General features: G+C 35.3%; 2 protein-coding genes across 6 annotated transcripts; one reads left to right on the top strand and one right to left on the bottom strand.

Moving 5' to 3' along the window:
• The first annotated feature begins 355 nt into the window (after positions 1 to 355).
• On the top strand, positions 356 to 18,072 carry Abraxas1 (abraxas 1, BRCA1 A complex subunit). Of its 5 annotated transcripts, none has more exons than XM_005339305.5 (9): positions 356 to 518; positions 2,421 to 2,511; positions 5,280 to 5,316; positions 7,931 to 7,997; positions 9,645 to 9,838; positions 11,274 to 11,393; positions 11,838 to 11,922; positions 14,557 to 14,671; positions 15,068 to 18,072. In XM_005339305.5, exons 1-9 carry the CDS (start codon positions 432 to 434, stop codon positions 15,499 to 15,501), a joined length of 1,230 nt encoding a protein of 409 aa, XP_005339362.1. In that variant the 5' UTR covers positions 356 to 431; the 3' UTR covers positions 15,502 to 18,072. The 5 variants fall into 5 exon arrangements, with proteins under 5 accessions (XP_005339362.1, XP_040148139.1, XP_077877649.1 ...); XM_040292206.2 differs by lacking the exon at positions 356 to 518 and adding an exon at positions 7,800 to 7,819 and having other exon boundaries at positions 2,463 to 2,511; XM_040292205.2 differs by lacking the exons at positions 5,280 to 5,316; positions 7,931 to 7,997 and having other exon boundaries at positions 362 to 518.
• Positions 17,248 to 21,858, bottom strand: Mrps18c (mitochondrial ribosomal protein S18C). Its single transcript, XM_005339306.5, has 6 exons — positions 21,672 to 21,858; positions 20,493 to 20,548; positions 19,041 to 19,124; positions 18,012 to 18,069; positions 17,445 to 17,504; positions 17,248 to 17,365 (listed from the first exon to the last, which is right to left on the bottom strand). Exons 1-6 carry the CDS (start codon positions 21,766 to 21,768, stop codon positions 17,289 to 17,291), a joined length of 432 nt encoding a protein of 143 aa, XP_005339363.1. The 5' UTR covers positions 21,769 to 21,858; the 3' UTR covers positions 17,248 to 17,288.
• Between the last annotated feature and the right edge of the window lies 1 nt (position 21,859).

The following is a 21,859-nucleotide window of genomic DNA, read 5'->3' as shown; positions in this document are numbered from 1 at the left end:
AAGGGCAGTGTAATGCAGTTTGAAAACTACAAAGGTGTGCTATTATAACGTTGCTAAGAAATTCTTATTCTTGTAACCATCATTTCTCTTGACCCTGTCGACATTGTTCATTTTCATGATTTTGCATATATTCCACGTGTCGCTCTGCAGCACCTGGCCCCTGAAACCTGCTCCCACTCTCTGCAGGGGTATCCCTGCGGAGCCCACAGCTGCGCGAGGTTGACAGTATAAACCAAGGAAGCATCCCGCAACAGCCGCCTCGCCAACAGGGGGCGCGCCTCCCTCAGCAGAATGCAGGGAAGCCCTAGCCCTAGCCCGGGCTCCCGGCCCCGCCTCCACTTCAGCCCCGCCCTCGCCGCCGAGCCGCGTCCGGGTCCGCGCCCCTCCCCCCGCGCGGGTCGTCTCGGTAGCGCTGCGACGGCGGCGGCGGTATGGAGGGCGAGAGCACTTCGGCGGTGCTCTCCGGCTTTGTGCTCGGCGCGCTCTCCTTCCAGCACCTCAACACCGACTCGGACACGGTGAGCCGGGCGCGCAGCCTCCCTCCCTCACCGCGGCCGATCCCCGCCCGGGGACTCTCCCTACGCCGCCGGGCCGCCTCTTCCCTCGCGGTCCAGGAGGTGCCTCCTGCCCGACGAGCCTTTCCCAAGAGTAGCCCTCCCAGGCCTAACCCCTGCTCCCCTTCCCCGGCCCGAATGCCCCACACGCCTCAGTCTCATTCATCAGTCTCCCTTTTTCCTGGCCAAACTTGGGCGCGAACGGATAGAAAGTTCATCTCGTGCTCCGCTACCGCTGGGGAGGCAGCAGGTTAACTTTCCGTTTCGCCCGACTACCCGTGATCGATTGCAAAGACAACCGTGGACTTTTTCATGCCGGGCAGCTCCTATGGCAGGAAGGTGAAGGAGTAAAAATAGGTGTTGCATCCAGTGTCTGTTTTTCAGCAAATCCTAGTGAATGAAAAAAACCTTAATTTGATGTATCAGATACCTGATTTGTTTGCACGTGCCATCAAGTTTCTTAAAATTATTAAGGCTTCTATTTACTTTTCTGATACTTTTGGTTATAACTTAACCACAAATTTCCCCAAAATATTAAACATTTAAACGTTTTGCCTAGCTTCAAAACCACTGGATGAAATTAAAAAGTGAAGTTTTTAAAAATATAGTGCCTATTTTCTAAAAATTTATTAAATGAACAAGTCACAGTAAAATTCTTGTAAATTATGGTACCTTCTTGTCAGACAGCGGTTTCTCAGATCTTTTAACTAAATTCTTTAAATGGTGGTTTTTTAAAGATAGACTTAAGTTATCCTTGCTGCACGTTTCTTAGTTTTTGTTTCCGAAGTACCAAAGTCAAGAACACTGGAGTGTACAGTTCTGGGTTTTTTTTCACCTTGATTCAAGTGAAAACATTGTAGAAACATTCCTTTAGCGCTTTTTATCCTTTGATGAAATGGGGGGGGGTATTATTATTATTACGTATTATTAACCAGTTTTTAAAAAGGTAAAATTTCATTTCCAAGCACACTAGGTCTATTTTTGGTACTGGGGTTTCAACTGAGGGGTGGTTTACCACTGTGCAACATCCCTCAGCCCTTTTTATTTTTTGAGAGAGTGTCTCAAGTTAAGTTGCTGAGGCTGACCTGAATTTAAGATTCTCCTACCTTACCCTCCAGAGCTGCTGGGTCACCCTGCCTGGCCACACTTAGTCTTTAAATGCACCTAAAGGAATATCCGAATACTCTGAACCAGGACAAATTCACTGCTGTGAGGATATACCTGTAGTTTCACAAGGAATCAGGCCTACAGGACCCCTTTTAGAAATCAGACTCAAATTGAATTCCAAACTCTTTAATCTTTCATATTTTGTACATTCTTCCCCATTTTGTACAATTTTAAATCTGAAAACACTTTCATTGTGTCATAGTTTAGAAACCTCCATTGACTCCTAGAAGCACTTGTTAAATCCAGAATCCCTGGCTAGTCATAGGGGATGTTTTATTATTGGCTCCACTTAAGTTTGCCTTTGTTTCAAGGCAAACTGTTCTACTAGTGTGTGCTTATTTTTGGCTTTAAGCCTTTTATGCTTTCAGGTATGCTAAGTGCTTCAAGCTCTGCCTACACAAATTATCAACTTCATTCTCACCTCTTCCACAGGGCCTTCTCCAGTTATTTTCGTCTATGTTAATCTCTTTCCCCTTTATAAAATCACAGTGCTGTTTATAATCTCTTCTCATTTTTTTCTTCTAATTCTTATTTAACTGGTCATGTTTTCCAATTAAACTGGAAGCACCTTAGGTTTTTATGTGTCCCCTAGTAGCACACATGTATACACTGTAAAATACTGGGAAATATGAATTATTTAAGAGACTGGACAGTAATTCTATCAATGTATTCCAAATTCTGCTTCTTTTTATTTTATAGGAAGGTTTTCTCCTTGGGGAAGTGAAAGGTGAAGCCAAGAATAGCATTACTGACTCCCAAATGGATGATGTTGAAGTTGTTTATACAATTGGTGAGTTACATACTTCTATTTTTGATAGTTTATGATGAAAGGGATCAGCATAAGTTATTACTTTTAAATTGTTTAAAAAAATACACTGATTTTTAAAAGCAGAATTTTTAAAATACATTGCACTCATTTTCAATTAAAATTATGGCCATGGACTGAAACACTGTGAAATATAGGAAGCAAATAAAATTGCTGCAGGGAAACTAAGAGGAAACAGCTGCTGTTTCCTAAAGGAAAAAAAAGATAAGGGAGCTTTAAAATATATAGGAAGTCTTCTGATTACCTAACATATACAGTTTTTAATAAGGAGATGTGTGTGGGGGTGTGGGTGTGTGTGTATACATTTTTTTCTTTTACTAAGTTACTTAGTTAGGGCCTCCATGAGTTGCTAAGGCTGGCTTTGAACTTGTCATCATCTTGCTTCAGCCTCCTGAGCTGCTAGGATTACAGGCATGTGCCACTGTGCCTAGTAGGATATATATTTCTTTTTTAAAACAAAATAGTATTGTACTTTATAACAGGTTTGACATCATGACATATTTTGTCATGACTGATATCTCTATAATATCATTTTTCATAACTGCAATATTTTCCACTATGACCTTTCTGTGATTTAAGCAGAGCTTTAAATAAATTATAATCAGCTATTTCCATTTTTTATTATAGATTACACTACAATGAATATTCTTGTACATAAACATTTGACTTTATTATCAATTCCTAGATATTATTATGCTGTTACAGGGTAAAAAACTTTTTTTTTTTTAATGGCATGAGGATTTTGCTCTGGTGTCTAGGCTGGCCTCAAATTACTGGACTCTAGTCATCCTCCTGCTTCAACTGGGACTGCTTGACAAGCTGATATAATTTGCCTTGTATATAACTTTTCATTCTTCCTCATGGTTATAACTATCCCATTGTGTGGACACAGCATCACTTTTAACTACTATGAATAAGTTTCTGTTTATTAATACAATATTACAGTGAATATTTTATATATCTTTGTGCCCTTGTCTCTCTGAAAACCAAATTCATATAGGTAGACTAGCTAATAGTACTTTGGAAAATTTACTGCATTTTAGACTCCTCCGAAGTCTATAATAATGCCTGTCTCTCCATATTCAGGCCAACAGGAAATATTATAAGTTCTTTTAATCTTTGCCAATTTGATAAATTTTTTTTTTTAGAAGTTAAGGTACCTTTTTTAGAAATATTTTTTAGTTGTCAATGGAACTTTATTTTGTTTATTTATATGTGATGCTGAGAATCAAACCTCTAGTGCCTTACACATTCTAGGCAAGCACTCTACTACTGATAACTCTAGCCCCAATCTGATAAATTTTTTAAAAAGTAGTTTGCAATTTTGTGTGTGTGTGTGTGTTGCTGGACATAGAACCCAAAACCTAGAGCGCTGAGCTACTGTTAATTTGTATTTCTTGAGTACAAAAGAAGTTAAATATTCTTGGTTTTTACTTTTTTTTTTTTTTTTAGCCTTTGAAAAACACAGACCTGTTCTATTCTTTGACTCTATTTCTACTGGCTATGTTACTTTAATTGATTTGTATAACATTTTAATAATGGCCTTTTGTCATATGCTATACACATGTTTATATAGGTTGTTATTTTGTTTGGTGCTGGGGATTGAACCTTAGGCATACTAAGTATACACTTCCCACTGAGCACACCACCAGCCCAAGCAGTCTGTCATTTAACTTTGTTGATTTTTTTCTTTTTGCTAGTCAGACACTTGGAGCTTTAAAAGCAAGATTTAGAGCATTTTCCCCCTAACTGGAATTAGCATGCCACCCAAAGAATCTAACACATTTAGAAAAATTTAATTAAGCAAACATTTCTTGACCAACTACACTGTGTACACAGGTACTTTGCTAAGCTTTAACGTATTTGGTCAAATTATTTTAAAAGATTACTTTAACACAGATGGAGAATAGATGAAAACCCAAGATAGACAAATTACTGCCTCACACTGGTCATAAGATGTTCATCATTTTTACACTTTTCTTTCTTAGTTTAACATTGCTATTGACAGAATAAAATTTGCCTCTTAAAAGATATTAGGGTCTGTTTTTGTTTTCTTTAGTTTGTAGCTAACACAGACAAAAGTTTTATGAAATAACTACTTAAAACAAGATATTTCTATTTGACAGATATTTCTAACAGTTGGGTAAATTTAGAGCATAACCTTTTTAGTACACAATGAAAATATTGTAATTTTCAACTTATATTTTGTACTGTATTTATTTAATCATTATTTGAGGGAATATGGTATTGTGGTTCTCAGGGAAACTCTAGGTTTGAATTTTGGCTCTATCACTGGCTTGGGGAACCACTTCATCTCTCTCTTTTTTTTTTTTTTTTGGTCCTGGGGATTGAACCTAGGAGAGGTAAAACCTAGTTTTACCACTATACCTCCCCAGTTCCACCCCCACTTTTTAATTTTGAGACAATATGTCAATAAGTTGCTGAGGCTGGTCGATTTGCAATCCTCTTACCTCAGCCTCCACAGTTGCTGGGAATACAGGTGTGCACCACCATGCTCAGCCTATTCCATCATTTTTGAAAGGGAAAGAATGATGGCATCTGACTTGTGAAGATTAAATGAGATAATAATACTAAGTACTTCCTGGCATGAAGTAAATGCTTGGAAGTGATTATTTAATTAATCATAACCAAAAATTCGGTATAATTGTGCTAAGAGTAATTTGGATTTCCCTCATTATACAACCCATTTATTCATCCCTTTTTCCCCCTAGACATTCAGAAATATATTCCATGCTACCGGCTTTTTAGGTGAGTAATAGTACTAGTAAGAGCAAGTAAACCATACATTGCGAAAGTTAATTCTCTGCAAGTGAAATAAGTTTTAAAACTAATGTAGTATTTTAGTTACCAATTATACTATGAAGGTTTTGTTGCTGTTGTGTTAATACCTGAAAATTCACTTGTGCATTGTCACCCCTGTTTATAGTTCTTTCTCTATTATATTACTGACTTTAGCTGGTCTCTGCTGCCTCTTGCAAGTACCAGTTTACCTTGACAATTGCTTTTCCATCTCACAACCAGTCACCTTTTTGCAACTTCATTGCATATTATAAGCTCACTCACTGGCATGTTCTTGTAAATTGATGGCAGACTTTCTTTTTAACCCTTTGATTCTAGTTTATTTTAGCAACTGTTTCCTCATTGATATTTTTTAGTGTTATATTATTTACCTAACCTGTTTCCTGTTGCTTTTTTAGGGTGAAAGCTTGTGCTTTTAGTCCTGCAGTAATAATAGAACCATTAACTCTAATATACTGTATTTTTTTTTAAAAAAAAAAACTTAGTGAGGTATAACATACACATGGAAAAGTAGAAAATAAATGAACTTTCACGAAGAAAACACATGTAACCATAATTTTAATGTAGTAGCTTTACGATTTACTTAAACTACATGAGAGGAAGCATTATTATTGTATAGTTACACTGTCTACATACACATCTCTAAGAATGTGTAAAATTTACAGTAGAGTTCATGGCTAAAGTAAGAAAGATCTATGCCAGGGGTGTGGCAGAAAAAGGGGCTAAGTGTGATCTTAAAAACCGACATACCAGAGATAGGGATATAGCTTAGTTGGTAGAATGCTTGCCTCACATGCACAATGCCCTGGGTTCAATCCCCAGCACCACAGGAGAAAAAAAAAAAAAAAACTGATATACCAGGAAAAAATTACCTTATGAAGTACTTTTATGTACAATTGACATTCAAAATATCTATTGATTAAATGAGAAAGGACTTCTTTAAGGAACCCAATGGACCAGTAAAGAGAGAGAGTAAAAAAGTAATTCAGTTTCATTTGGCAGCTCTATTATCATCAGACCAACTGAGCTGAAGAAACCATCTAATCCAGTAATGCCTGAGCCTTTTTGCAGCTAACAAAATTAAGGGACGGGTGCATAGGAGAGCCATTTGAAATACTTGTTCCTCAAAAGATTTTATACATGTCATTTTCATTTAAAAACAAAGAGGCATAAAAAGTTCACGGTTTAATGAAGGCCAAAGAACTAATTAATTGTAGAGTAAAAACTAAAAGAAACAGGAACAGGGTTATTTCTTCTTCTTCTTTTTTTTTTTCATTGCTGGGGATGAAACCCAAGGTTTGTGCATGCTAGACAAGTGCTCTACCACTGAGCTACATCCCCAGGCCTTTTTATTTCTTGAGACCAAGTCTCCCTAAGATGTCAGGCTGGCCTTGAACTTGTGAGCCTCCTGCTTCAGCTTCCTGTATTGCTGAGATTACAGGCATGTGCCACACTATCTGGCTTATTAAAATAGTTTTTTTGTTTGTTTGTTTTTGGTGTGAGGGAGTTGTTGTTTGTTTTTTGGTACTAGGAACTGAACTCAGGGGTACTCAACCATTAAGCCACATCTCAAACCCTATTTCGTATTTTATTTAGAGACAGGGTCTCACTGAGTTGCTTAGTGCCTCACTTTTGCTGAGGCTGGCATTGAAATCATGATCCTTCTGCCTCAGCCTCCCAAGCCACTGGGATTACAGCGTGCACCACCGTGCCTGACTTAAAATGTTTTTAATGGGAAAATTTTCAATTCTTTTAAAAACATATTGCCTATTAAGTTACATTTTTTCCAGCTTTCTGTAACTGAACATTTTCAGTGTATGCTTTGGAAGTGCCCAATAAAAGCCTGTTGTAATTAATATTATTTATATAGGATTTTGTATAACATTTTATCATCATAGAAAATATTGTTGATCTCAATGCTAAAAGGAAGGAAATAATTTGCGATCTCATAGGAAGGGAAAGAAAGTCGGAAGCAAATGTTTTAGAATCCTAAATTTAGGATTATCTTCTGATTCTTCCTTCATCTTGGACAGTCCAATTACATAATAAAGACCACTGAACTTAACCAAAATCTATTCCTTTCCCCCACCTCTCCCAAAAACCCAACCATGTCCTAAAACAATAATTGAAATCAGCAATAAATTGTTCTTTTGTTAATGTGCTTCAATACTCAGTATGCATTCTTTCATACATATCAATAACTGTAAAAAAATTAATAAGTAAAACCAAATTAATTGTGAACTGGCTATATGAACTGTCTAATACCTATATTTAATGGATAGTTTGTTTCGTTTTAGGTTAATAAAATATATGATGTGCAAACTTATCTCTTGAAAGTTTCTCCACTCCTTTTCTTTTCACTGCTTATGGACCTTATGTTTCTATCATTTTAAGTCTGTTAATTTGTGAATTTTCTCTACTATTTACTTTAGGACTTCCATCTGACAGGCAAGTAGGTATTGATTTTGCTTGGGTAGTTTGAGTTAAGAGTAACTAAAATTTAAAAAGTTAATAAAAGTATCCAACTTCTACCTTATTTGAAATATCTTTGTGACTTTTACAGCTTTTATAATTCTTCAGGTGAAGTAAATGAGCATGCACTGAAGAAAATATTTTCAAGTGTCAAAAAGGTATTCATGGTTTACCTTTTATTTTTGGTATTATATGCATTATTTTCAGCTCTTGAAAACAGTATTTTGACACAATTTTAAGCAATATTTGTCTTCACAGTATCCAGTAAAGCAGATAAGAAAAGGCTTGCTCTTCCCAAAAATTCAGAGAAGTTGCTTTGAATACAAAACTAATAGTTTTTATCTTGTTCCCATCCTTCCCTTGACTACTCTAATTAACACTTAATACTGATTTCTTCTCTTCTAGTATGATTTATTCTAGGACTTAATCCATTTCTGTTATTTTATTTAGCTGTGATTCCTTTTTTTTTTTTTTTTTTTAATACAGGGTACAGGGTCTTGCTGTGTTTCCCAGGTTGGTCTCAAATCCTTGGGCTCAAGTGATCCTCCAGACTCAGCCTCCCAAGTAGCTGTGACTTCAGGCACTTGCCAGTACACCTAGCTTTGCAGTTAACTATTTTTATACCACAGGGACAACTTCCTATAGAGCACTTAATTTGAATTCTCCACAGCTTGCTTCAGGTTCAGTTAAAAGTTGTTAGACAGTCAAAATGGATTATTTTTCCCCAATGCAAAATTTTCTCAAGTTAATAATTTTCCCCCTTAAAGTTTGTATCTTTGACTGGAGAAGAAAAACAGAAGTATCATTCAAAAAGCATCCTTAGTTGAAAATGCTTGGGCTTTTTTCACAGTTACATTTGAGTATTTAAAAAAAATGTCCCTGCAAAAATGTTTTAGGTTTAAAAAAACAGAAGCAATTTTAATTTCAGTTTAAAAGTACAAATGTCAAATTTAGTTGTTGAAACTGTCACAGATTTCTATGAATCATGGTGGTTATTTTTCTCTTTGTTCCGATTACTAAGTTTTCAGTAAATCAATTATTTTTCTGATTAAAAAATGACTTAGTGATACTAACAACACATTTGTTTAGCATGTTACGTTTATAAAACTCGACTCAGTCATCTTGAATTTAACTTTTGGGGCTATGTGGTAATCATTCCCGTTTAAATTTCAGGTAGAAGCTAAGGAATCAACTAAGCTTATTTAATAAACTAAATATTCAATACAGATAACTAACTGTTTTGAGGGGAGTGACTATCCATTAAGTGAAACAATGGCATTAATATTTTTCATGTGTATTTACTAAAGATTAAGATTGCACAGGCCTGGGGTTGTGGCTCAGTGGTAAAGCACTTGCCTGGCATGTGTGAGACCCTGGGTTCTATCCTCAGCACCACATATAAATAAATAAATTATTACTTTGCAAAGGTAAATCATATAACAAAGTGAATTCTTTGTTTATCTGTGACTCAAATCTTACTATTAAGAAAGTTATTTTAAAAGCCTGGCAAGGTGGTGCATGCCTATAATTCCAGCTCTAGGGAGACTGAGGTAGGAAGATCACAAGTGAGGCCAATTTGGGGCAACTTAGCAAGACCATGTCTTAGAACTAAAAGGACTGGGGACATATAGCTCAGTGGTAGAACACTTGCCTACCATGTATGAAGCCCTGGGTTAAAACACTAGTATCGAAAAAACAAGGTCCATTATAAGACTCAGTTTTATTGCTAAATTATATTAAGACATGCAATAATAATTATAATCATTAAGATATGTATTTAATTTTTTTCTGTTATTTTTTTTCAGACTGTGGTAGGTTGGTACAAATTCCGTCGACATTCAGATCAGATCATGACATTTAGAGAGAGACTGCTTCACAAAAATTTACAGAAGCATCTTTCAAGCCAAGAACTTGTTTTTCTGCTGTTAACACCAAGTATAATAACGGAAAGCTGTTCTACTCATCGGCTGGAACATGCTTTATATAAACCTCAAAAAGGGTAAATGTTAGTTGGTCATTGGCTATTTTAAGCTAATAGGGAAAAAAACTAATATTTTTATAGTACTTTTGGCAATTTATAAAGTTTTCATACAGTGTTGTATTACATTGTCACAACAACTCTCTGAAGTGATCTTACCCATCTGTTAATTACAGGTGAGAAAATGAAAGTCAAATAAGGAAATCAGAAACTAAGTGCAGAATGATGAATTGCTGTTATTTACTATGTGAGGTAGAAAAATAATTGTTGTAGATATTGGTTAATTAGGATATCATGTAGAACTTAAGCCTGGGTACTTGTGCAGCTTTTTTGTAACCTTCTTCAAAGAAGCAAGGTAGTTTTTGATGGTCTACCAAAACGAGTCTAACAGGAACTCCCCTTCATTCTATAAACATTTGCATTGAACATAAGAATTAGGCTAAAGAGTACCAATTAAGATAAAATTTATTGTTCATGGAAGATAAGATAAATCTCAGACTTAATACCATAAGGTTATCTGAAATGCTTGGGACCACATTGGACTAAACATGTATCAGATTTTGAAATATTTGCAAATATCTAGGAAATGAGACTGAAGTCTAAACACAAAATTCATTTATACCTTATACATAGTCTGAAGATAATTTTATACAGTATTTTTTATGCCCCTGTGTTTTGAGTGGGACCTGAGGGGAAGTATATAATTTCCCTTGTGGAAGGTTTCATATAGGGATTTCATATTTTGGATAAGGGATGCTCAACTCATACTGCCCCCACCCATCCACACTTTTTTAAATTGCAATGCTGGAGTTTGAACCCATGGCTTCATGCATGCTAAGCAAGCACTCTACAGCAGGCTACATACCCAGCCAAATTTTCTTTCTTCTTTTTGTGGTGGTACTAGGATATTAAGAGATTGAGTCTAGGGGTGCTATCACTAATGTACATCCTTAACCATTTTGATTTTTGTTTGTTTGTTTTTGGTACCAAGGATTAAAGCCAAGGGCACTTAACCAACTGAGCCACATTCCCCAACCCTTTTTATTTTTTATTTTGAGGCAAGGTCTCACTAGGTTGCTTAGAACCTCACTAAGTTTTTGAGGCTGGCTTCAAACTTGAAATCCTCCTACCTCAGCTTCCAAACTGCTGGGATTATAGGTGTACACCACCACACCCAGGTCCTGTTGATTTTTTTTTTTTTTTTTTTTGAGACAGGATATTGCTAAGTGGCCAAGACGAATACTATTTTTTTCACAAAATTTTCTTATACCATATTCATTTCACAGCTTTTAAAAACGGTGGCTTTGTGTTGCTCAAATAAGTAAATTCTATCTTGGTAAACAGTAAGGAATGGGGGGGGGGGCGCTGTTTAATCTTGTGGAGGTAGTCTATTGTGATGTGTACATGCTATTTTTTCTCTTTATATTTTAAAACTTATAAAATTTTATTTCATCAGACTGTTTTATAGGGTTCCTTTAGTGGTTGCCAATCTGGGCATGTCTGAACAGCTGGGTTATAAAACTGTATCAGGTTCCTGTATGTCCACTGGTTTTAGAAGAGCAGTAAAAACACACAGGTAAGATTCCTGAACTGTTTTTCCACTAAACCTACTCTTACTTATTTTTTGAAATTAGGTTTATTACACAAACAGAATAAAAATGAAAGGAAAACTGATAAAATGAATATATTACTCAAGAAAACTAGACTGTTTGGGCAGGGAAGGAGGGGTACCAGGAATTGAAACCAAGGGCACTCAGCCACTGAGCTACAACCCCAGCCCTATTTTGTATTTTATTTAGAAACAGGGTCTCAATGAGTTGCTTAGTGCTTCACCATTGCTGAGGCTGGCTTTGAACTCTCAATCCTCCTGTCTCAGCCTCCCAAGCCACTGGTATTACAGGCATGCACCACCGTGCCTGGTGAAAACTAGACTGTTTTATAGTCTCCAAGTTTCATTCTACTACTTGTCTATTTACACAAGTTATGTATATTTACCAGAGAAAATTGTAATTTTTCACAGCTCTGAATTTTTTAAAGAAGATGGATCTTTAAAGGAGGTACATAAGATAAATGAAATGTATGCTTCACTACAAGAAGAATTAAAGGTAAGTTAACTAACATTGAACATTTAAAGACCACTTCAGAGTTCATATCAAATAATCACTGAAATTTTTTATGGAAAACCTGACTTCAGATTTATATTATATTCCTTTACTCTAGTCATAAAGACTGTGATCTTAGTAGTGAATAACAGTTTAATCTTATCCACATTATATCATGGCTATAGTCATTCATTTTGGAGATGTCACCTTCATTCCAGATTCTATGCTGAAGAAACAGTCCTTATTTGGGACATGTTCTTGTGTCAAAAAGAAAAAAGCCAGAAGATTGGAAATTCACAACAGCCTTAAAATTTAGCTCAAAACTTCCATGCTATCACATATCAATGGCCAAGGATACATAATCCTTTTACAGGATGAACAGGGAAGCAAATATTTGGTAACAATGCAACTACCATGCATTGCAGTGTATCTTATTATATCATGTACTTTGAGAGGTAGCATCAATATGGGAATGGAAGTGCAAGAATTTATTGAGCCTGTGAAAGATAAAGGAAAGGGATCAAGAAGAGCCTTCAGATTGCAATTTTGCAAAAATCTGAGAAAGAAGGGGATAAGACTACAGTTGGTTAGGTAGAACCTCAGATTACAGTGCCATTCTAAGAAAGTTCAGGTAGGCTGATGAGCAAAGTTGTTCAACAGGTATGGATTTGCACTGTTCTAGCACCTAGCTCAGTAACTGACTGGAAACAGCTGTGGCTTAAGCCTAATCCAAAGCTGGTGATGTCCTTAACTATGCTTCCCCCAATTGGATATCTAAGTAATATATGTCCATGGATACCCTACTTGTCAATAGAGCACATTTAAGAGAAAAAGGGTTAGTATACTTTACATACCACTAATATTACATACTGTTTTTAATATGAGGGGGGAAAAAAGCAGGAATTTTAGAAAGTAGAAACACCCAGATCTCATCATTTAACATAACTATTTTCACTTTGCTATAGTCTCCAGTTTTTCCCCTAATGTATACACACTTTGTAGTTGACAATCATGGCAACAAAAATGTATTCCGTAAGTTTTAAAAAAAAAAAAAATTCCTATATCATTAAACATTTTTCATATTACTAAATAATCTTTATTTTTAATACAGTATATATACTTTTTAAATTTTTAAATTGTCAGATTTATCATGTAAAACATGTTTTTATACACATTGTGGAATGGAGAAATTGATCTAAATAACAAATGTATTGCCTCACATAATTATTATTTTCATGGTGAGAACACTTAGTATTCACTCCACATTTTTTAAGAACACAGTGTATTGTCGTTTACTATAGTCTCAAAGTTGTACAATGGATTTCTTTTTCTTTCTTTCCATTTTAGCAGTGCTGAGGATTGAATCCAGAGCCTCATGCATGCTAAGCAAGCACTTTACCACAAAGCCACATCCCCAGCCTTGTATAATAGATTTCTTGATCTTATTCATCCTACCTGCCTATGATAATTTTTTGCAATATGTCTCTGTCCCCATTTCCCTACAACCACTCCAGCCCTTGGTAATCACTTTTCTATGAAATCAACTTGCTAGCTGGGCATGGTAATACATTCCTAATAATTCCAGTAACTCAGGAGGCTGCGGGAAGAATCACAAGTTTAGACCAGCCAGACAACTTAGCAAGACTCTATCTCAAAATGTTCTAGGGATGAAAAAAATAAAGAGGAAGAATCTTGTCATTGGTGACAACATAATCAAGCTGACTTCTTTTTGTTTTTCTGGTGGTACTGAGGATTGGACCCGGGGTGCTCTACCACTGAGCTACATCTCAAGTCTTTTTAAATTTGTTTATTTTGAGATGGGGTCTCACTGAGTTGCTATTGATCTTGCCAAGTTGACCAGGCTTGCTTTGAACTTGCAGTCCTCCTGCCTCAGCCTCCTGGGTTGATGAGAATACAGGTGTGTACCACTCATTCTTTTTTTAAGGGTGAATAGTGTTCCATTGTGTATATATTACCACATTTTTTTATCCATTCATCAGTCAGTGGACATTTACATTGATTCCATGTCTTGACTATTTGAATCATGCTGGGTAGATATCCTAAAAGTATCTACTGAAACTGGCTTAACTTTTAGCCTATAATTAGAAGTTATATTAAGTTTGATATAATATGAACATGATCTTTATAAAGTTTTGTTGTATATTGAGATATACTCAGGAAGTGGAATTATTCATACTTTTAAAATTGATGATACACAGCCACTTGCTTTTCAAAAGTATTGTCTAATAAGAATTAAAAACTTTCAGTTTCCTTTCATAACATGGAAATAGTCATTTGTCTTTTTTTCAATTGTCAGTTTCTTAATGTTACATGTGTGCAGGAACTTTGCATTTCAAAATTACATCAGTGAATTAAATATTCCAGTTTATTTCTATTATCAAGGAAATATTTGGTATGATAAATCGATCTCTTAATGAGAAGTTAATATATCCGAAAAGCATTTTACAACCTGTAAAGGACCATACAGAGTTATTATTAAAGTCCTCTAGAAAATAGCAAACTAAAATAAAATTTATAGGAAGTGTACCATAGAGGGTTTTATATTACTTGTGAATCTAGACTGTTATTTCATGATTTGGTGTTTTATCTATGCTATTAAATTATTTTATTTTGCAGACTGTATGCAAAAAAGTGGAGCAAAGTGAACGAGAAGTAGAGAAATTAATAAAGGATGTAAACAGATTAAAACAAGAAATTAAAAAAAGGCAACAAGCACAGATTCAGGCAGCACGTAAGTAAAATGTTAACACATCACTACTTTCCTTGCATTTCTCATGATTGGTATTATGGATGGACCAACTGTGCTCACTGAAGAATATGTCCACTTTGGGATTAAAAGCAGTCATTTTTACTAATACTCTTAAATCTTACCAAAAAAAGGAACTAGTACTATAGTAGGTATGCTGTCTTTGTTGATTTTAAAGCATATAACTTAAAATTTAATTTTCTCCTAGAATATTATGGCATAAAAATAGGAATTTGGGATTATACATGTCATTATTCTCACTTTGAATGATTTGATAGAATTGTTGAAGTCTTTGACTCTTTTGACAAATAGCTAATTATAAAAGAACATGGAATTTTTATGGAATAAAAAATGTTGATCCTGTTATTTTCTTTTGTTTAGGAGAGAAGAATGTCCAAGAAGACCCTCAGGAGAACATTTTGCTTTGTCAAGCTTTACAGACCTTTTTTCCAGGCAGTGAATTTCTTCATTCTTGTGTTATCTCTTTGACCAATAGGCATATTTCTAAAAGTAGGTGTAACACCAACCACCATCTGGATATGGTAGACAACCTGACCTTAATGGTAGAGTATACCCATACTCCTGAAGCTAGCCCAGCTAGTACACCACCAACGACTAAGCGAAAAGCTATAGACATAGAGGACAGATGGAAAATGAAGAAATCACGATTGTTAAAGAGAGAACACAAACTATCTAAGACAGGTACTGATAGTAGTAACCAAGAAAAAGCGTCCACAACCAGTGGCACAGAAACAGATGAAGAGATTGAGAAAATGAAGGGTTCTGGTGAATATCCACTGTCTCCCACATTCTGATCCTTTTAACCCAAAATAAGACTTTTGATTTGGTCGAAAGGTAAAGACAAATGTTTATTATTTTTATTATATTCAGCTGTTCATAGTAATACATTGATAATGTATTTGTTTTTACTATGTTCACCTTTTTTTACAGTACTACATAGATAAGTTCTACTGTATTTATTTTATAAAGTACTTCCAAATATATCAGATGCTTTTATTTATTTATATTTTTGTGGTGCTAGAGATTGAACCCAGGGCTTTGCACATACTAGGCAAGTGCTGTACCACTGAGCTACACCCATAGCCAAGATGTCTTTATTGTAAAATCAAAACTTTTCATCTTGCTTTCACAACTGTTGAGGGAAAGGCCTTAAAAAGGCACATTCTTTTAAACTAGTATGGCTCTTAGAAATGGGAAAGAGACTATTTTTCACAACATGGGAAGAAGCATAAAATTTATATGAAAATTTATATAATCTTTATGTCATTAACCTTATGTAAGTCATTAAGATTTTAGTCCTTATGCAGTGATACAAAGTATATTATTAAACTGGACATGATGGTACACATGTGTAATCTTAGGTACTTGCTACTCTAAAGGCTGGGGTAGAAAGGTCACTTGTGCACAGAAGTTAGAGGCCATCCAGGGCAACATAGCACTTAAAAGTGTCATGACAGGTACGGTGGCAGTGGTGCACACCTGTAATCCCAGTAGCTTGGGAGTCTGAGGCAGGAAAATGGCAAGTTCAAAGCCAGCCTGAGCAATTTAGGCCCTAAGAAACTTAGTGAGACCCTATCTGTAAATAAAATATAATAAAAGGGCTGGGGGTATGGCTCACTGGTTAAGCACTCCTGGGTTCAATCTCTAGGACAAAAAAAAAAAAGTGTTTATGTGCAGTTGTATTTATATGTCTTCCATCACATGAAGGCTTTACCACTGGACATCATACTGAATATACACTTTGAACTTTGTACTCCTATTGCTTTCTAGAGACATTACTAAATAGAAAAAAATATATAATCTAGTAACAGAAACTTGAATCTTCTGTGTTAACATGCATTAATTATTATGGGATGTTTATGAATCCACATCATAAATCAGGATGACTTATGTAGATTTCTAGTGTTGTTTTAACTTAAATAACTGGTACTATACACAGCAGGAAGACAAGAATCAGTCTGAACCTTATTTGCAACACTAGAGTAAGAGAAGATGATTGGCAGTAGATTTATGCATTTGTCATCCCTTTATGTAAAGAATACTATCAGTTTAAGGATAGATTCATCCAGGAATAAATGTTTTGTCTTTCTGAGACAGCCCAGTGTACATCTCTGCAACGAGAAGAGCCGCCCTCCTAACCAGGCACACTTACATTTGATAATTAGAAAATGATTTCAAGCATTTATGACTTCATGGGATCCAAACATTACATAAGAACTACACTTTACTGCACCCATTTCCCTAAAGTCATCCCATCTGTAACAGAATCTGACCCAAAGTAGTATTCCAACACAAGCCATCCCTCCCATATTTCCTATTCCTATTAGTGGTTCATTACTTTATGAATGAACTACTGGGGACATAAGTGACAATCAGACAGGACCACTTTTATTCAAGGTACGTACCATTTAATTTAATGAGTATTACCATTTTAAGTAAGCAACCTATTCTGTGAATAGTCATATAAAGGAGATGCTTCAACTCCTGATCTCTTGAAACACTTTTCTTCACAAAGGTTAGTTTGAGTCAATAGAGGTCAATTTATTATAAAATAAGTTTATTGTTAATAACGTTATATCATTTATTCCCGATATTTGATGTTACAAACTTTAGGGTCTTTGAGATATGCAGGATCCTTGTATGTAACTGGCATAAACCCTGTAAAGAGATATTAAAGTTCTTCACAAAAAATAATGAGCAAACTTTTTACTAATTCAGTTGTTCAAGGCACACTTACCCATTATTTGAGCTCTCTTAATAGCTTTTGTAATTTCTTTCTGTTTCTTCCCACAAAGACCTATAAAAATTTTAAAAGTGCTGTTTTGTTCATAAAAATGCCAGTAGTCAAACTATAACAACTTTTAAGTCAAAGGTCAGATTTTCTTTTTTTTTCTGTAAAGGACCAGAATATTAATATTTTGGCCTTTGGGGCTACAGTCTCCATTCACAATTACTCTACTCTGCTGTTGTAACTACAAAGCAACCATGTGGCACTATGTAAATAAAACTACAAAAACAAGAGGCAGATTGGATCTAGTCTATCTATGGACAGTCTTCGATCAACAAGTTTTAGTTTAGAATGTCTGAAGTATAATTCACAACAAAAGGTACAATTTTTTTAAGCCCAAGTTTTTCACGTGGCCAGTGTATAGTTAACCCTGACGACCTAAATCCAGTGTGGTCTAACAATGTAGTATCTGGTCTAATAGTGATTTATAACATGATCTGAAAATTTGCCAGTTTTCTTAAGTGACAGAGATAGATATAATTCTTATTTAAATGGTTATGATTAAAAAATAAATACCTGTTATATGTCTTCCATAAATGCATCCAGTAAACGGAGAAATAAATTGGGACAGAAGCTGTGTTTGGAGTTTTATGTGGATGGAAAAAAATTTATATTAATACATTGTTATTCAACCCTGAATGTAGATTTCAAGGAAAAAAATCCATATACATGACTTTCAAGTAATATAAAGATCTAATAAGTTTTAGACAAATTTTAATTGAGATACTATCATATTAACAAGTCATCTTTCTAAATACTGAAAGTTAACATCTAATCCAGCATATCAAAAAGTCTATATAGCAATAACATTAATTAGCATATTCAGCCAATGCTAAAGCGGTATTGATAAACCACAGATATCCTTCTAAAATACTGCGCTTATAACAAGTTACCAAAACATTTCATCTATCATTATAAGCTATTACATACTCATGAAGATAAATTATCAGACTGAACTGGGATCTTCAAGAGGTACACACATTGGGCCATTTTCTACAACTTATGTTCTAGTAACTTAAATACTGTTCACATTGTAGGTGCCAGACACTGTTCTTAGCACTTTGCATAATCTTCCTCCTATATTGTGTTCTAATAATTTCTTCCCTCAAAGACGGTTACAATTTATATTACCATCAGTACACTTAACTCCAGCACCATTGACTCCCCCTAAATTTGACGCTTCTAATTTACTGAGAGTAAACAAGATACAGCATTTGAAGCAGTGACAGGGATAGTGAGGTACAAAGATCAGCTTCACCAGAGGAACTTTCTTCCAAAGTATTTACACCTACCAAATGAGAATCACTGCTATGAAGAACTATATTATCCAAACCTTTGGAGCATAGAAAATAGAGAAATTCTGAGCTAAAATAATAGTAAATAATTGAAGTTGAATAAAGATACCTTACAAATATAATTATAACCAGATTTGAAATTATGAAGTTACTAAAATAGTTGCCTCTACATAAAACCTGCTATAAAACTGATTAATAACAAAAGTGCAAAAATCTAAAAATTAAGTATCAAAGTAAAACCAGATCTCACCTGTACATTTTTATAATCTACACGTTTCTCACACAAGATACATTTCTTAAGAGGCTCCTTATAAGGATTTTCCATTGGAACAGGCTAGGATAAAGAGAGAAATCTCATGACATACTGTGATCTGGATTTTAAAAAATATATTAAATTTAACAAATGTAAATCCATTCAAAGGCACACAGTAAATTTCTTCCTGTGTACATATTTTGCACAAGCACTTTATTTAGTGTCAATTTGGCTTAAGAAGGAATTAACTCATGAAGATTCTGGAATAAAATATAAACTTTTTTTAGAAAAGAGTTTATAGGAGAAACAATGCAAGTCTGGTAAAAAAGAAAGTGATTTTATGTTCAAATGCTTTTTTCCAATTATAGATGTTTAAACATTTTTAATTTAAATTCAATAAACTTCTTTAAGATAAACTTAAAGCAGAATAGATGACATGCTATTCCTATGTTAATATAATCATTAAATAGTTTATTCATCCCCTTATTATGCTTTATCTATAGCCCCAAACTGTTCTATAAGTTAGTGTTAGCCTTTTTGACTTCTCTGTCTTCACTACTGTCTCTGATGCTTCTGTTACGCCTTCCTCCTACTGTCACAATGTTTTGTCTCCAGTATGGAGGTGCTTAATCTAGAAATGTTTTTGGAGTCTACATTCCCCTGAAATTGTATGCAAAATTTTAAATGAATATGACCATGTCCCTTTTTCTGTAGAGAGGATCTATATCTTTCATTAGTCTCAGTGGGGTATATGGCCTAAAAAGGGAGTAAACTTCCTTTATTCTCTTAAAGTATGGTGTGTGGATTAAATGACCAAGATAGATGCACAGAGGGAATAGATAAGTGCTTTTATTTTTTCCCCATTTCTCAAACTTTGTTAGTCTGATTTATATTCCGCTCACATATAAAAACTATATTCCTTCTCAACACTGGCTAAGTGCTTTGTATGGGATGATTAGTGTCAAACAAATTACCTTTGCATGTAGTAAGGAAACCTATGCTGCCCAAGTCCATGATAGTACTTCAAACCCACAAAAATATAGGTTAGAGGAAACTATTAAATGTCCTGGTGTAAAACTTTAATTTTGATGTCACATTTATTAAGGCAGAATACCAAAAGTGACTATTGAAATAAAGGTAGGACAATCCCTTTGTTCAATTATATACAATTATTCTATTCACCTAAACTACCTTTTGAAATTCCCAAATAACATCATCTTACATTTAATATCTAGGAAGAAAATATGGCAAGAAGCTATGCTTCTAACAAGAGTCTAGGAATTCTCTTACTTCGAAACTCACCTAGGAAACTATAATCAATGAGTTATAAGTTCCAAACTCAGAGTAATGATAATTATATTATGTTATCCTACAGCTGAACTCCAATTAGTTATACAAATTTGGTCATATGTGCAAGTGCTTTACTAACATAAAGAAAAAAATTCTTACCAGGTCCTCATTGCTGGTTCCCTGTTTATATTGTGAACAACCTCTTCTCCACAGCACTGCAATTAAACAGAAACAGTAATAAACAGTTCCTTTTTGTTAGCTGAGTAGCTAATAAGGATTTTTGTTTTAGCTCAGTGCAGTGAGTGTCTGTAATCCCAGTTACAATAGAGCCTGAGGCAGGAGACTCAAAAGTTCAAGGCCAGTCTGGGCAACTTGGACCTTGTGGCAAAATAAAATTTCAAAAGGATTGGACAAGTACTTCAGTGACAGGATGCTTGCCTAGCTTGAGGGAGGTCCTGGGTTGCCCTCCAGTATCACACACACCAAAAAAAGATGTATGGAGATAAGACTAATCAAGGGACAAAACATAAAGGTTTTATAGTCTTTAAATTTGGGTCAGAATAAGACATAAAACGTGATTCCCAGGGCTTTGAGGATAGGGCATATATTTTCCTCCATAAAACCTTTCACCTGCTGTCTTCCTGACATTTACTCTTTTATTCCACAGTTACAGACAGATTTTAACACTAATACGTATAGAACCAAAAGAAAGGCACTGTTATACCAAAGGGAAAATGAAAAATGGATTCTTTGCAGAGAGTAATTATTGACAGAGAAGATAAACTTGCATAAATTATAGATTCGAGGACCTATGTCACAATTCCGCTCTGATCTGGGACCTTAGACCTCTGAAGTTCGTTGTTGGGTGACTGTGGAAATGTTCCTTTCTCCCCAAGTTTATACGTAAAATCTTAGGCAGGGCCCTCCCCTCGGTACAGAGGATTGAACCCTGGGGCTCTCTACTACTGGACTAGATCCCCACTTTTTTTTTTTTTAAAGCCAAGGTCTCGCTAAGTTGAGGAGACTGGACTTAGATTTGTGATCCTCCTGCCTTAGCTCCCTGAGTAAATGATTACAGGCCTGCACCACCGGGCCAGCGCCCTTTTTACAGAATTATTCCACCCATCACTTTCCTTTTATGTTCAAAAATTTTTAAGGAGTTGACTTAACATCTCACGGCCCCATCAGTTCTAAAGCAGCAGTTGTGCACATTACTGATTCCCATCCATTTCAGAAAAACGTTATCACCTAGAAATCAGCTTCGTTTTGTTAACAGTGATGAGTCCACCGACCAATAGGGCCAAAGCAATGGCTAAGGTGCTACAATGGAGACTTTACCCGCGCGAGTTCCGGGATTTGGGAGGCAGACAGTAGCCGTTATCCAATGTGTCAACTTCTTCCCTAAAGTACCGCAAGAAGCAATCACAGCTGCCATGGTTCCTCGTTATTCCTTTTCCTTTCCTTTTTCCAAGTCTTCCAAATAGGTCCCTTCCGGTAATCTTCCCTGTGGACTCGAGGACTTCATT

Source organism: Ictidomys tridecemlineatus, chromosome 9, assembly GCF_052094955.1.
Source record: "Ictidomys tridecemlineatus isolate mIctTri1 chromosome 9, mIctTri1.hap1, whole genome shotgun sequence".
NCBI lineage: Eukaryota > Metazoa > Chordata > Mammalia > Rodentia > Sciuridae > Ictidomys > Ictidomys tridecemlineatus.
The sequence above is the reverse complement of the archived record's forward strand: the minus strand, read 5'-3'. Positions and strand labels throughout refer to the sequence as shown.

Excerpts from the sequence above, each read along its gene's own strand:
- Abraxas1 (XM_005339305.5), top strand. The coding sequence starts at position 432 with ATGGAGGGCGAGAGCACTTCGGCGGTGCTCTCCGGCTTTGTGCTCGGC. Across the intron at positions 519-2,420 it reads TCAACACCGACTCGGACACG|GAAGGTTTTCTCCTTGGGGA; the intron begins GTGAGCCGGGCG and ends TTTATTTTATAG. Across the intron at positions 9,839-11,273 it reads TTATATAAACCTCAAAAAGG|ACTGTTTTATAGGGTTCCTT; the intron begins GTAAATGTTAGT and ends TTATTTCATCAG.
- Mrps18c (XM_005339306.5), bottom strand. The coding sequence starts at position 21,768 with ATGGCAGCTGTGATTGCTTCTTGCGGTACTTTAGGGAAGAAGTTGACA. Across the intron at positions 19,125-20,492 it reads GAACCAGCAATGAGGACCTG|CCTGTTCCAATGGAAAATCC; the intron begins GTAAGAATTTTT and ends TCTTTATCCTAG. Across the intron at positions 18,070-19,040 it reads TAGATTATAAAAATGTACAG|CTTCTGTCCCAATTTATTTC; the intron begins GTGAGATCTGGT and ends CTCCAAACACAG.